Source organism: Lynx rufus, unplaced genomic scaffold (assembly GCF_022079265.1).
Source record: "Lynx rufus isolate CCGP_SWC_20201006 ecotype Redwood Valley unplaced genomic scaffold, mLynRuf1.p SCAF_4, whole genome shotgun sequence".
Classification (NCBI taxonomy): domain Eukaryota; kingdom Metazoa; phylum Chordata; class Mammalia; order Carnivora; family Felidae; genus Lynx; species Lynx rufus.
In genome coordinates this window covers 9,799,692-9,816,055 of record NW_025814856.1, presented here as the reverse complement: position 1 = coordinate 9,816,055, position 16,364 = coordinate 9,799,692, and the positions used below count along the sequence as shown (strand labels likewise).

General features: G+C 40.6%; 1 protein-coding gene and 1 pseudogene across 1 annotated transcript; both read right to left on the bottom strand.

The window, feature by feature from the left end:
- Window positions 1–1,263: 1,263 nt before the first annotated feature.
- On the bottom strand, window positions 1,264–2,222 carry LOC124522970 (olfactory receptor 7A17-like; annotated as a pseudogene).
- Window positions 2,223–12,368: 10,146 nt separating this feature from the next.
- On the bottom strand, window positions 12,369–15,868 carry LOC124524484 (olfactory receptor 7A17-like). Its single transcript, XM_047096780.1, has 2 exons — window positions 15,827–15,868; window positions 12,369–13,337 (listed from the first exon to the last, which is right to left on the bottom strand). Exon 2 carries the CDS (start codon window positions 13,335–13,337, stop codon window positions 12,369–12,371), a length of 969 nt encoding a protein of 322 aa, XP_046952736.1. The 5' UTR covers window positions 15,827–15,868.
- Between the last annotated feature and the right edge of the window lie 496 nt (window positions 15,869–16,364).

Genomic DNA, 16,364 nt, shown 5'->3' with positions numbered 1-16,364 from the left:
AACAATTAAAACCCTCTCATTCTTCTGGGGAAAAAAAAGCCTGACCTGAATCACTACAATGTAACGTCATAATCTCTTCTTGACTTTCAGACCTAAGACACTTCACTGTCTCAGATCCTCAATGGATGGAACCAGTTACCACTGAGAGGAATGAAAATGACAAGAAATATTTACTTTTCCTCCAAACCCAACCCAAAGGCTCTGAGATGATGGCGCTGGCTAGCTTATAATGGTTTGTGAGGACTGTGGTCTGAACTAAAATTGGTAGCTTGAAACTGGGCAAGATGAGAGTAATTACACAGGGGAACTTGGTAAAGCTGCAATGAAGATCTCTTTTTTATTTGATTTTATTTTCTTCTCTCTGCTTTACCTCTTTCTTTTAGTCTTTACGTTTGAGTGAGAGCTCCTTAAACATTTCTCTGAATACTAGTGTGCAGAGAGAGCTGTGGACTTTTACAAACCAAAGTGGTGGCTTCTAGGGTCAGGTGATGATGAGACATTTGCTTTACTCTGTCTCATAAAGCACAGGTTAGGTCCGTAATTATATCCTGCTATTACTGCCTGATTTCTGAGATGCTACATACAAAAATTTGACTGACAATACGTAAAATATCCATATTGCTTCTATCATCTGTGAAAGGCAGTGCTCCTGCCTACCAAAATATTAAAAGAAAACTCATGATGCATCCCTGGGATAATCACCAAGAATGACACCATCAATGCCTGAAAATCAGGAGTCATCATTTCTATTACCTACACACTTAATTGATGTTTTGGATGGTGCAAGGTAAAATTAGATATTGCATAGTGAATGTGGAGTATTGTAAATGTCATCACAGGGTTTCCTGTGCCTCTACTGTTGCAGATGTGATCTCTTTCCAAGATGAAATGACAGAAACCATGGAAACTCTTATGTACACGCTGATATGTTCGATGCTTTTCTCCCAAAGCAGAATACTCTAATGAAGCTGCTTTCATCTCAGAGAAGAAGGATTCTACATTTATTCCTTTGTCTCTTCTTATCACATTTTAAGTACTCAATTTCCTAAATTATTGATTTATCACTGAAAATCCATGCAATGGAATTTAATGAGAGGTCTACAATTTTATAAAGAAATGCAGAAGGAATAGTTGCTGATTACAAATGAAAAATTAAAGAGCCTTAACACTGTAGAATGTTAGACTGCAGATTGTCAGTCTATGAACTAATACAAATATCATGATCTAAGTCTTCTAAGGTTTTGAGCCTTCTTACACAAGTCTTTATCTTGAAACAAAGAATTCTGTATGCGCAGAATGTCTCTTGGCTAAAGAGCTTCCTCAGGCCTTGCTTGATGTCTCTGCTCCTCAGACCACAGATGAAGGGGTTAGGCATGGGTGTCATGATCGTGTACATGCCTGAGGCTATGGCAGTTGCGCTGGAGTTTTGTGAAGCATCAATACCAAGATACCCCAAGTCCTATATTACAGAACAAGGAGACCACTGAGAGATGAGACCCACACATGGAAAAATGCTGTATATTGCCGCTGGCTGATGAAATTGTCAAAAGGGGGGTTACAATCTTGGAGAAAGAGAGCAGGATACCAGTGAGTGGAACAACACACAAAGGTCCATCTGCGAGATAGATCATCGGGTCACTGAGGAACGTATCAGAGTAAGCAAGTTGGATCACCTGATTAAATTCACGGAAAAAGTGAAGGATTTCCAGCTCTGTGCAAAAGGAGAGTCGCAAAATCAGTAAGTCATGTAATAGAGAGTCAAGAACACTCAGTATCCAGGATCCCAGGAGCAGGATGCCACAGAACTTGGGGTTCATGATGACCATGTGGTGCAGTGGATGACAGATGGCCACGAACCGGTCATAGGCCATCACTGTCAAGAGGAAGTGGTCTAATCCTCCAAAAAGCACAAAAAAGTACATCTGACTGAGGCAACCTTTGTAGGAGATCCCTCTGCTCTGCGTCTGGATGTTCAGCAGCATCTTTGGGACGGTGGTGGAGGTGAAACAGATGTCTGAAAAGGACAGGTTGGAGAGGAAGAAGTACATGGGCGTGTGGAGGCGGGAGTCTGTGATAATGGCCAGGATCATGAGCAGGTTCCCAGTGAAGGTGACCAGGTACATGGACAGGAATGGCCAAAAGAGAAGTGACTGCAGCCCCCCCTCATCTGAGAGTCCGAGGAGGATAAATTATGTAACATGCATTTCATTTCTACCTTCCATGTAACTGATGAAAATGACTGTAACAGAGACAAGAACGTTGTAAAGGCAGTGATCACAGAATTGAAAGAAAATCTTTGAGATGCACCTGGGTGGCTCAGTTGGTTAAGCATCTGACTTCGGCCCAGGTAATGATCTTGTTGTTCATGGCTGTGAACCCCACATTGGGCTCTGTGCCGACAGCTCAGAGCTTGGAGCCCGCTTCCAATTCTGTCTCCTTCTCTCTCTGCCCCTGCTTTAACACTTGTCTCTGTCTCTCCCAAAAATGAATAAACATTTAAATTTTTTTTAAAAAAAGACAGAAAGAAGTGATGTGATCTGTTTTCAATGTGTTTTCGTTCGTGACATACTTACGCATTACCTACCAATCTAGAATATTTAGCAGAAAATTACAGGGAATCTATCTCAAATACTCCATGTTCTCCATGATGCTGAAACTGATTTGCATTCCTTGTCCTGATCAAAACATTTATCCAAAGCAATGCTCTCCTCCATGAATTTACTGAGACATTTTTTGCTCACTCAGCAAATATTTGAACAATTATCTTGTGACACATACAGTTGAAACATTGCAAGAAGTAGTGATGTTTGTTTGCCCTAAATAAGATTAAGTCTATGATGTGAGTGTGTCAGAGAAAGCAATAGAATATTAATAAACAAATGAATGATGTTTAAAGTGGTGGGTATAACTAATAAGTAAAATAGTTCAGGACAAGCTAGTTAAGTGAAGGAACAACTTGTCGCTGTATCATCTCTGATTGGGGCTTCTCAGCTGGAAAACTGAGGGCAGTGGATGTATGAACCATGCAGCTGACTTTGAGAAAACCTGCTAAGGTGGAGAAATAGCCTGAGCAAAGACCTTGAGAGAAGAGCTCACCGGATACCATCAGGAAACATCACAGAGAAAGCTAAGCAGGGAACACAACAGGAGTAGATATTGGATGTCAGATGAGAGACAGAGGAGGTTTAAGACTCCTGCTTCTGTGGAAACATTCTAAGACAATGGACACCTCAGTTCATTGTTGATTTTATGCATATGTGTTATATATGATGTCTGTCTACAACTGGAGAAATTTTATGTAATGTATACAAATGGAAGATAATTCATTCCTTTGTAATTCTCTCTCTTTCTATCTCTTTATTCTCAGTCTCCAGTTGGTCTCCATTCTCAATTTTTTATTGCAAAAGATACCTTCAGCTTCCAATGCTTTGCATGTGGGTACTTTATTGATAGCTTCTCTATTCCCTACACACACACACACACACACACACACACACACACACACACAGAGGGCAGGTAGGGAGAGAGACATAGAGAGTGTTCTCCATTATTTCGGTGTTGTGTGCCATTGTAACTGAAGCATAACCCTTTAGAAAACAGGCGACAGACTACACCATGAGTCAAGCTTCTTTCTCCTAGCAGAATTGCATTTTGTTATGTAGGCATCCAATGGACTACTCTTGGATTAGAATCTCCAAAACCACACTGGATTAGAATTAACACCAATCTTTCTCAATATCTTCCAAAAAAATAAAGGGAAACACTTCCTACTTCATTCCATGAGGCCAGCATTGCACAGATACTGAAGCCAAATAAAGACATTGCAAGAAAAGTACAGAACAATATTGCCAAGGAATATTGATGTGGAAATATTTGACTAAACACTACCAAACCAGACATAGAAGACTTTTGTTCATGATGTAGAAAAGGACTATGCATCATGACCAAGTGGGATTTATTCCTGGAAAGCAAGGATGGTTTAATTTATGAAAATCCCTCAGGTAATACACCACAAACAGAATAAAGGATAAAAGCACATGATTATCTCCACTGCAGAAAAACGTTGACAAAATTGAGCATTCTTTCATAATAACAACATTTAATAAACTAAGATAGAAGGAAACTTTTTCAACTTGATATAGTCATATCCATGAATTCCACCCCCTCAGAGACCTGTCTTGCCTCCCATCTCATGCTCATAGTGTTGTTTCTATCCATCAATATCCCTCTCACACTCTGAATGCAGCAATAGTTTCTTCCTCCCAATCATTTGGGTCACTTTTCCAGAAAGCAGACCTGTTCATAGCTGTCCTTAATATAAAACCTGAACTTACTCATCAGTAATTTCAGAATTAAATTTCAACCTTCTAGCCAAAATGTAAATTTCTTTGGTCTCACTGTTGCCTACCCAGCCAGGCTACTGTGGGTTATTTTGCATACCCAGTTCCTGATTGATAGTGAAACAGTAAGAAGTATTTCTAAATCAAGCAACACAACTTCTGCTTTACTTAATCTTTAAATTTCCTCTGCTGCTGTTTCTCCCTGGACTGCTCACTCTCCTCGCCCCCTGAAAGGACACCAACAACACTGGCAAGCCTCAGTACTTATAGGCTTATCTGCAAACACTTCACTAACACCCATGAAAAAGTATTCCTTTCAAAAAACAATTAAAAATAAAATAAAGAGTTAACACTGGGGGATCTACTTCCCCAGATTTCAGTGCAACCTCACATTATCACATTTGTTTATTTTTACATCTCTCACTCTGTTTCCACAGTTTGTACTTTGACAGAAGAAACACTGCCTTAGTCATGTATTTGTTCACAGAATAAATGCTACTGTCTACCATACATTAATTACAGAAAAAGATGTTTGTTGAATGACTGCAATGAACAAATGGTTCAATAACGATAAACAGTCACTCCCAACGATGCAAGAATCAGAAATGAAAACAGAGGAAAGACTGTTGAGAGATGAAGGCCCATTGATGAAGCACTAACTCTGGAGGAGACAGATCAGGGAGAGATGGTTTAATGTATCCAGAGTTGCCCTCCAGAATCAAAGCCTAATGGGCGAAGCTGGCATCACTAAACTCTCCTTAACTAATTGTCCCTTTGATTCCCCCAAAATAATCACCAGTAACGGGGTTCCTCCCACCATAACATATTTTCCCAGCACTTCTGGAGATGCCATGGCTCACCTAGATGTTAGGTGACTGACCCACTTTCTCCCGTGGATGATTGGTGTGTTTGGTAGGTATATCCCCAGGAAGAGAAGAGACATGGCCCCACTTGTGAAGGTTCTGGAAGATACAGAATCACCAGAGATTACAAGAGTCCACTTCAGTAGGTGCAGCAGATACATTTTCATTTCCTGTAGCTGAAGGCATTGAAGTCCCATGCGTCTCATTAATGAAATAGTCTCTTTTCTCTCTTCTCCACAGAGACGTGGTGTTTTAATATGATTCTCTCATATGTGGAATTTAGAAACAAAACAGATAAATATGTCAGAAGGGGGGTGGAGAAAGGGAAACAAATCATAAGAAATTCTTAGAGATAGAGAACAAACTGAGGGTTGATTGAGGGAGGTGACTGGGAGACAGGTTAGATGAGTGTTCGGTACTAAGGAGGGCATGTGTGATGAGCACTGGCTGTTGCATGTAAGTGATGAATTACTGAATTCTACTCCTGAAACCAGTATTGCATTGTATGTTAACTATCTAAAATTTAAATTAAAATAAAAAATAAATGAATTTTCTGATGAAGAGAATACAACCCTAGTTAACTTTTCCAGAAGAGATGAATGAAGGCTGCACAAACAAGCTTCTGCCTATCCTGACTCTTGATGTGGGAGAAGGGGGTAAGAGCACTCTAAAAGGAAGTATCAGGCAGCCATTGTGGGAAATACTTCATACTTGCTGACCAATAATCAGGGGACAAGTATGACAATTGAAACATGACACTGAGCAGTTAGCCTCCAGGGAGCAGAGGCTTATATTTGGCTACAGGTTTCACACATACTTATAAAAATAGTGGAGCATCAAGGAAGATTTTTGATGGGATTTCCAGGATCAAGCTCTCCTCATGGAAAATTCATCCTGGGACAATGTTAGACACAGACTCTTGTTACAACAATAGTCAAAGAAAACTGTGGTGTTTGTCAACAGTGCAGTTGGCCCAGCTGAGCCAGGCTTAGTGTAAAGTCTCCATTCTCCACTAGATGGCACAGCTTAGCTTAGTGGGGTGGATTGTTGTGACCTGTGTAGGCATGTATGCGCATGCACAGGAGTGGTAAAAATGGTGTCACCCAGCTACCCAGCCTCTATTATCGGAACTCTGTGCTCTTCCTGACAAGCAATCACACACCCCTCCTTTGTCTCTGGCTCCCATCTGCTCCTGGCTTCTACACTGTCTGTGACCAAGCTGTCAGGTGGCTAGGTGGCACCTCTCTCCTGAGTTTTATCTCACTTGGGGCTGTGTTTCCCAACCCCTCACTTCTGAGGGACTGCTGCTTTGACCCATTCTGCCCCTCCAGGGGAGGGTTTCGCTAAGCAATGGCTGGGTGCCAGCCCACCCCCAGAGAATGTTCGCACAGTCATGTAGCAGCAGCATTTCGGGGATTATGGTAAATCACAACACACATCTGGTGCCAGTCTTCACTCTTTACCTCTGTTCTAACACCAATGAAAGAGGTTGTTCTCCAGGGTCCGCTGGGACCTTTCCCTTGGGGAGGCCGCACAGCCTCTACCAAATGTCATCCCAGCAGAGAAACCACCACTCCCTGTGTGGCCCGAGGACCTCTTGGACCTTGCTCTCTTCTCCTGGGGATCCAACCCTCCTACCAGAGCACCACCAGGCATCAAGCTATGGAGTTTCAGACTCTGCACTCCCCTTGTTTATAGAGTCTTAATGGAATTTAAGCCCTCTCCTTTCTCCATTATCCCTTTCTTGTTCAGTACTTTGTGGCTATTTCCACTCTTCCATTTTCTCTACAGCTGCTTTCAGGGTGGGGGGTGCTTTTCCCATACTCTACCCCTGTGTCTGTCCCGTCTCCACATGCAAAGACAGCTCCCTACACTCCGCGCTTCTCTCTCCCCCGGTTCACCTCTCTGTGCCACATACCTGCCCAGTCCTGTGTTTCAGGTTGTGCAGATTGTTGTGTTAACCCTCAAATCAGTGCTCTAGGTGTGCAGGATGGTTTAGTGTTCAGCTGGCTGCATTTCAGGGACGAGAGATAAAAAAAAAAAAAAAAAAAACTACCATGCTGTTCCACCATCCTGGTCCCTCCCCCAAACTGATCTGCTTTCAACAACAAAAACAAAAACAGAAATATAACTCAATGGAATACGAGCGACCCCTGCAATAAGTCACATATATACAATTGAATGATTTTTACAAGTGTGTCAGGACAGCTCAATGGTAAATGCACAGCCTGTCCAAGAAATGGTGGTGGAAAACATGGATATCCACGTGCAAAAAGATGAAGCAGGCCCTTCCAGCCACCATCTACAAGCATGACTCCAAGTGGGTCACAGACTGAAGCATAAGAAATATAACTGCAAGCACTTAGAAGAAAATACAGAGGTACATCTACATGACACTGGATTTGACTATGGTTTCCTGTATATAACACCAAAGACAGAGGCAACGAGCGAGAAAAGTGTTTGGGCACAATTAAAAATATTTGTGCATCAAAGGGCACTCTTTCTCAAGTGAAAAGACAACCAACAAAAGGCAGAAAAGATCGGCAAATCACACATCTGGTAATAGATTAATATACAAAATATATAAGGAATATCAAAAATTCCACAGCAAAGCCCCAAACAACTCAATTTAAAAAGGCAACCCTTTTATTTACATTCCAGTTACCTGACATACAGTGTAATATTCATTGCAGGTGTCCAATAGAGTGACTCAATACTGCCATAATAAACACTTTAAAAAAAGATTAAAAAAAAAAAAGAAACAATAAGTGTGGGCAATGATTTGGTAAAAAATGAAACCCTCTGGTATCGTTGGTGGAAATAGAAACTGGAGCCACCACCGTGGAAAAGAGTATAGAGGTTCCTTCAAGGCATAAATAAAGCCTCCTTACAATCCAGTAATTGCACTACTGGGTCATTACCAAAAAAAATACAAAAAAAAAATCAAAGGAATACATGCATCCCTATGTTTATAGTAGCATCATTTACAATAACCAAAATATGAAAGCAGCCCAAGTGTCCACCAATAGATGAATGAATAAAGAAGATGTGGGACATGTAGACACACAATGGAATATTTTTCAGCCAATAAAAAATGAAATCTTGTTTTTGGAATGATGTGCATAGAGCTAGAGGGTCTTAAGCTAAACGAAATTAGTCGTTCAGAGAGAGACAAATACCATATGATTTCATCCCTATGTGGAATTTAAGAAACAGTCCAAATGAGCAAAGGGGGAAAAAGAGAGGCAAACCAAGAAACAGACTCTTAACTATAAAGAACAAACTGATGGTTACTGGAGCAGATGTGGGGGGGTGGGGGGGTGAAATACATGTTGGGGATTAGGGAGCAAACTTGTCCTGATGAGCACCAGGTGATGGATGGAAGTGCTGAATCACCATATTGTACACCTGAAACTAGTATTACACTGTATGTTAACCATACTGCTATTGACATTTTAAAATAAATTAGAAAACAAAATTAATGGTGAAAAGAAAAAGAAGGCAATAGACTCAAATAGACACTTCTCCAAAGAAGATATAAGTATGGATACTTAGAGGCAAACTTGACTAATCATTAGGGAAATGCAAATCAAACCCTTAATGTGATACCACAACACACATACTAGAATGGCTATTTTTTAAAACTAAACAGAAAATAATTGTTGGTGAGGATAAGTGGAAATTGCAGCCCTGTGGTGCTCGCCGATGAGAATGAAAAGTGGCACAGCTAGTGTAGAAAAGATTGTGCTGGCTCCTCAAAACGTGAACACAGAATGATCATTTGATCCAGTAGTTTCACTCCTGCTTATGTACCTACTTATATGTCCCAAAAGAATTTATTTTTATTTATTTTTAATTTTCAATGTTTATTATTTTTTTATATAGAGACAGAGAGACAGATGTGAGCAGGGAAGAGAGAGCAAGACCCAGAATCTGAAGTAGGCTCCAGGCTCTGAGCTGTCAGCACAGAACCCAACCCGGGGCTCAAACCCACAAACCGTGAGACCATGACCTGAGCTGAAGTTGGACGCTCAACTGACTGAGCCACCCAGGCACCCCTGTCCAAGTAGAATTTAAAGCAGTGACCAGAACAGATTTTTGTACACCAATTTTCAAAACACCTTTATTCACAGTAACCAAAATATGGAGACAACCCAAATGTCCATCAACAAACTCACGGATGAACAAAGTGTGGTGAACTCATACAGTAGAAGATCATTCAGCCTTTTACATAAATGGAATTCTGACACAGGCTATAACTCAGATGAACCTCACAAACATTATGCTAACTGAAAAATGCCAGCACAAAAGGACCAATAATATACAATTACGCATATATGAGATACCTAGGGTAATCAGTTTTAGGAAGAGAAGGTAGGATGGTGGGCGACAGGATTGAGCAGGGGGGCAATACAAATTTAGTATTTCAAGGAGACAGAAGTTCAGTTTGAGACGATGAGAAAGTTCTGGAGATGAACAGAGGTGGTGGTTGCTAAATAGTGAGAAAGTACTTAATGACACATAAGTATATTTCAAAGTGTTTAAATAATAAATTTCATATATATTTTCCCCTGAAAAACAAGGATGAAAAAAGAGTGACGTATTTTCTAAGAACTTCATGGGTGCCTGGGTGGCTCAGTCAATTAGGCTTCTGACTCTAGATTTTGACTCAGGTCATGATCTGACAATTTGTGACTTCAAGACCCTCATTGGGCTCTGCACTGGTAGAGTGGAGCCTGCTTGGGATTCTCTCTCTATCCATCTCTCAGCTCCTCCCCAGCTTGCTCTCTCTCGCTCTCTCAAAGTAAATAAATGAACTTTAAAAAAAAAAGAATTTCAATGCCATAATAGCCTAATAAAATGTAGAGGAAGAAATCCAAAGAACAAGGAGACAAGGGCATGGTGATGGGTTTATCTTGTGTGATTCAATACCTCAACTACTAAGTATACCCAAACTAAAAGATCAGATGACATAAAATTCATAAGGGCATTGAGAAATAGCTTGGGCAGAGCTCTAATGTCTTCCTTGACAAACTCTAAAGAGCTTCTCCCCCATATGATACACTTACCATGGACATGCTGAAATTGAAATGCCTTTGTTCTGCGTTCAGCCCCTGCTGAACTGCCCGAGGCCATGTCCGCAGTCCAAACCCCTTCAAGGTTTGATATGCATCGTGTGTAAGAATTAACCATTCTCATCAACGTAGGTTGAGCCACAGGGATTTTTGGAAATGACAAATTAATCATGATGTCTCCAAGAAACAAAAATGATGGGCAGCTTACTAAGGAGCCATCCACTTCGTGTAACTAAAACAAATAAGCAAAAACAAAAAAACAAAACAAAAAAACCCACCTATAATGATCATGAAGAAAACATTGACCTGAGTCACCACAATGAAGCGTCATAATCTTTACCTTACTATCAGTCCTGAGTGTGTTCACTAACCCAGATCTTCGATTGATGGAACCATTTACACCTGATGGAAGGCTGTAAAATGGCAACAAATGCTTTACATTTTCCTCCAAACACAACCCAAAGGCTCTGAGGTGATAGCACAGGCTAGCTTATAATGGTTCATGGGGACCGTGGTCTGAACCAAAATTGGTAGCTTGATATTGGGCAAGATGAGAGTAATTATACCATGGAAATTGGCAAATGCTACAAGTAAGCTCTCTTCTTTATTCCTTTGTTTTTATTTTCTTCCTTTTTTCTTGCTTTCCCTGTTTCTTTTTGTCTGTGCATTTGAGATATCGTTCCATGAACGTTTATCTGCCTACTAGTGTTCGAAAAGACCTATGAACTTTTAGCTGGAAAACTGTGAATCAGTAATAGGGAATTACCATTATCACCTACAATCCAAGTGGGGGACTCTGGGGTCAGGTGATAAGGAGACATTCGTCTCACTCTGTCTCACACAGCGCAGGTTACGCCCATAACTGTATCCTGCTCTCACTGCTAATTTCTGGGACGCAGCATTAGAAAAGATGGAGGTGGCAATAGGCAGAGTAGCCTTATTGTGTGTGAGATCTGTGAAGAGCCTATGACGGTAGGAGGTGCTGAGGGAAATCACAAGACAGTGCTGCCGCCTACCAAATATTAAAAGAAAAGTAATAATGCATCCCTGGGAAAAATCACCAAGGTTGACACCATCAAGGCCTGAAACATCAGGAGCTGCAATTTCTGTTACCTTCACACTTAATTTATGATTAGGACTGTGTGAGGGGAAACTACAGATTGCATACTGAATGTGGATTATTGTAAACTAATCGCACAGGGTTCCCGGTGGCTCTGCTCTTATAGATATGATCACCTGCCGAGGTGAATTGGCATAAAACCCTGGAAACTCATCTATAAATTCTTGTATGTTCAATGATTTTCCTCCAAAAGCAGATACTCTAATATATCTGTATATATATAAGTGTATAGTATAAAGATACTGCTTTCAAGCCAGAGAAAAAAGCATTTCACATTTACTCCACTATATCCTCCTATCACATGATATAACATGCTATGTTATATATATGTTCTTAAAAATCCATACAATGTGGGCACTGGGATGGCTCAGTTGGTTGAACATCCAACTTTGGCTCAGGTCGTAGTCTTGCAATTCATGGGTTCAAGCCCTGCATTGTGCTCTGGACTGACAGCTCAGAGCCTGGAGACTGCTTCGGATTCTGTGTCTCCTTCTCTCTCTCTGCCCCTATTCTCCCCACCCCCCACTCCCTCTCTGTCTCAAAAAATAACTAATCATTAAAAAATTTTAAAATCCATGTGATAAAATTTAATGAGAGACCTAAACAGTTTTAAAGATTTCTGGAGGAGGGGTGCCTGGGTGGCTCAGTCAGCTAAGCATCCAACTCTTGGTTTGGATTCAGGTCATGAGCCCAATCTCTGACATTGAGCCCCATTTCAGGCTCTGTGTTGAAAGCCTGTACACAGCTTGGGATATTCTCTCCATCTCTCTCTCTCCCTCCCCACTCACTCTTGCTCTCTCTCTCAAAATCAATAAATAAACTTTAAAAATCTACAGAAGAAATAATTGCTCACAATGTATGAAAAACTTCTAGCAACCGAATACTGTAGAAAGATAAACTGCAGATTGTCAGCCTATGAACTGAAATGAATATCATGATCGAGCTCTTCTAGGGTTTTAAGCCCTGTTACTCAAGTCTTCATCCTGAAACAAAGAATCCTATATGCAGAGAATGTCTCTCGGCTAAAGAGCTTTCTCAGACCTTGCTTGATGTCTCTGTTCCTCAGACCATAGATGAAGGGGTTCAACATGGGCGTCACCACTGTGTACATGACTGAGGCTATGGTACTTTCTCTGGAGTTTTGTGCAGCAGCAGAACTCAGATACACCCCAAGGCTTGTACCATAGAACAAAGAGACCACTGAGAGATGAGACCCACACGTGGAAAATGCTTTATACTTGCCCCTCACTGATGAAATTCTCAAAATGGAAGTGACAATTCTAGAGTAGGAGGAGAGGATGACAGTGAGTGGAAAACCACCCAGAAATCCACTTGCCAGGTATGTTCCTAGGTCATTGAGGAAGGTATCAGAGCAAGCAAGTTGGATCACCTGCTTAACTTCACAGAAAAAGTGATAGATTTCCAGATCTGTGCAAAAAGAGAGTCGCAAAATCAGCAAGTCATGTAATAGAGAGTTAAAAATACTCAATAACCAGCATACCAGGAGCAGGATGCCACAGAACTTGGGGTTCATGATGACCATGTAGTGCAGTGGCTGACAGATGGCCACAAACCGGTCATAGGCCATCACTGTCAAGAGGAAGGTGTCTAATCCTGCAAAAACCATGAAAAAGTACATCTGGCTGAGGCAACCTTTGTAGGAGATCACTTTGCTCTGCGTCTGGATGTTCAGCAGCATCTTTGGGACGGTGGTGGAGGTGAAACAGATGTCTGAAAAGGACAGGTTGGAGAGGAAGAAGTACATGGGCGTGTGGAGGCGGGAGTCCGTGATAATGGTCAGGATCATGAGCAGGTTCCCAATGAAGGTGACCAGGTACATGGACAGGAACACCCAAAAGAGCAGAGACTGCTGTTCCCCCTGGTCTGAGAGTCCCAGGAGGATAAATTCTGTAACATGAGTTTGATTTCTTCCTTCCATGTAACTGATGAAAACAGCTGGAACAGACAAGATCCTTGTAAAGGCATCAGCAGTGATCAAAGAATGAAAAGAAATGCTGTGTTTTCAACATGACGCACTCACTAATTCTTACACATTCCCTACCAATCTTGAATATGTACCAGAAAATTTCAGGGACTCTCACATGCTCCCTGTTTTCTGTGAGGCTGAAACTGTTCACAATTCTTGTTCCTAATCAAAACAATTATTCAAAACAACGTTCTCCTCCATAAACTTCCTGAGACCTTTTTTCCACCAACAAAATAGCAAATTATCTTGTGACAAGTATTATCAAAAGCATTGCAAAAAGTAGTGATGTGTGTTTGACCTGAACAAAACCAAGTCTTGTGTGTGTGTGTGTGTGTGTGTGTGTGTGTGTGTGTGAGTCAGAGGGAGGAAAATAGATTATTTAAAAATGAATAAATGATATTTCAAGTGGTGGTTACAACTAATAAGTAAAATAATTCAGGACAAAGGAGTCCTAAGTTGAAGGGAAACCTGCCATTGTATCAAGTCTGATTAGGGGCTTCAGACCTGGAAAATTAAGGGATATATGAACCTTGCAGATAACTTTGAGAAAACCAGTTAAGGCAGATACATCACATGCACAAAGGCCTTCAGTCAAGAGCTCACCCGCAACCATCAGGCAACATCAAAGAAAAATTGTGAGCAGAACAGGTAACACAATGGGAGTACGTGTTGGATGCAAACAAGAGAGAAAAGCTCAAAGCCTCCTGCATCTTTAGAAACATTCTAAGGCAGTGGACACTACTGTTCAGTGTCGTGTTTATATTTATGTTATATATGATGTCTGTCTAAAACAGGATACATTTCATGTAATGTATACTAATGGAACATAATTCATTCCTCCGTAATTCTCGGTCTTTCTCTCTACCTTTACTCTATGTCTCTAGCTGCTCTAATTTCTGCATTTTCTATTGCATAAGACAGCTTCGGGTTGCTGTAAATGCTTTATGGGTGTGTACTTCACTGAGCTATACACACATACACATACAAACAAACACACACACGCAAAAGTGAGGGTAGGGAGAGAGAGAGTTCTCCATTATTGTGGTACTGTATACTCTTGTAGCTGAAGCACCACTTTTTAGAAAGCAGGGGACAGGCTACACCATAAGTCAACGAGCATCTTTCTTCTAGGAAAATTGCATTTTGTGTAGGCTTTCCAATGGAGCAGGCATGGCTAAGCATCACAAGAACCACACAGAATTAGAAGAACTAACATCAATCTTTCTCAACGTCTTCCAAATAAATTCAAAGGGGAAACACTTCTTACTTTATTCCATTGGGCCAGGATTGCACTGATACCAAAGCCATGAAAAGACATTGTAAGAAAAGAAAAGTAGAGAGCAATAATCCCAAGGTATATTCATGTGAACCGGTTCAAGCATAGCAGACTTATGATCATGGTATAGAAAAGGGTTATGCATCATGACCAAATGGCATTTATTCCAAGAAGGCAATAAAACTCCCTCAGTGTAATACACCACACTAACAAAATAAAGGGTAACATAAGTATGTCCCCAGATGGTAAATAAAATGTGACAAAATGGAGCATTCCTTAGACTGACAGCATTCAAGTAACTAAGAATAGAAGGAAACTTCCACAACACGAAATAGGTCATATATGTAAACCCACCTCTAAAACCATTCTGCAAAGTGAAACATTGAGAGTGACCGCTAAGATAAGGCAAGACAAACATGTTTTTTTTCATACCTTTTATGCAACGTGGTATATTGCAAGTTCCAGACAGAGCAACTAGCCAAAAAAAGGAAAGAAAAATAAGGAAACAAAAAGCATCAAAATCAGAACGGAAGAAATAATATTGTTTCTCTTCACAAAAAGGTGATCTTATTTTTCGTTTAAAAAGATAGCATTGGGGCTCCTGGGTGGCTCACTTGGTTGAGTGTCCGACTTCAGCTCAGGTCATGAACTCAAGGTTCATGGATTTGAGCCATGTGTCGGGCTCTGTGCTGACAGCTCAGAGGCTGGAGCCTGCTTCAAATTCTGTGTCTCCCTCTCTCACTGCCCCTCCCCCGCTCACACTCTGCCTTTCTCTCTCTCTCAAAAATAAATAAGCATTAAATAAATTTTTAAAAATAATAATAAAATAAAGAAGCATTAAAAAAAAACAAGAAAAACTGTTAGAGTAATAAACAAATTCAGTAAAGTTGCAGAATATAAATCAATGCAAACATAAAACTTAGGTGACAGATGGAATCCTACAATGGAATGTACCTGTGACAAAACAATCTAACAATATTATAATTGTATGACAGAATCTCAATGAAGCAGGTGGGCAAAAAAAGTGTAGAAAAACAAGATCTGGGAAAAGAGAAGAGTCTGTAAAACTGGACATGAAAGAAACTGCACAGAAACACTGCACCATTCTTGATAAAATGTGTCCCAGAGGATACTGTTAACAATGCTGATACTCCTGCACTGAAATTGAACATATAAGGAAATGGACAGTAAATGGTGGGAACGAGGTGATCACATTTGGTTTGGGACTTGACATGTAAGCAAGGTGGAGTAGCTCTTATGGTCCTTTGGTAATAAATTAGTTTGGAGCCATCAATATGAACTTACTTTAGCTTTTGTATTTTTATATAAAAATACAGAGGGTTACATATAGACACATGTATGGATGTCTGCATATACACTGAGTAGTGAACACTCATATGTTTCCTTGCCAGGTCAGTTGAGGGAATATGGAGACCCTGGTAGCAACAAGTAAGTACAGCAGGTACCAAGATCTTGAGTCTAATCCCATATTCCAATAAAATAAAACAGGGCTCCTTGCAGAAATGACTGACTGTAGAACTGCAGAGGAACATACAATAAGCTGAATCTGAAGCATCTTTTCCTGTAAGACAGTAATGAAATGCCACCCAAAAAAAGCCAAGAATGATGAAGACATGCCAAAGGGACATATCAGTAACTGAAGGAGCTCTCCATTGCCACAGCTGCAACAATCTGAGCAACAA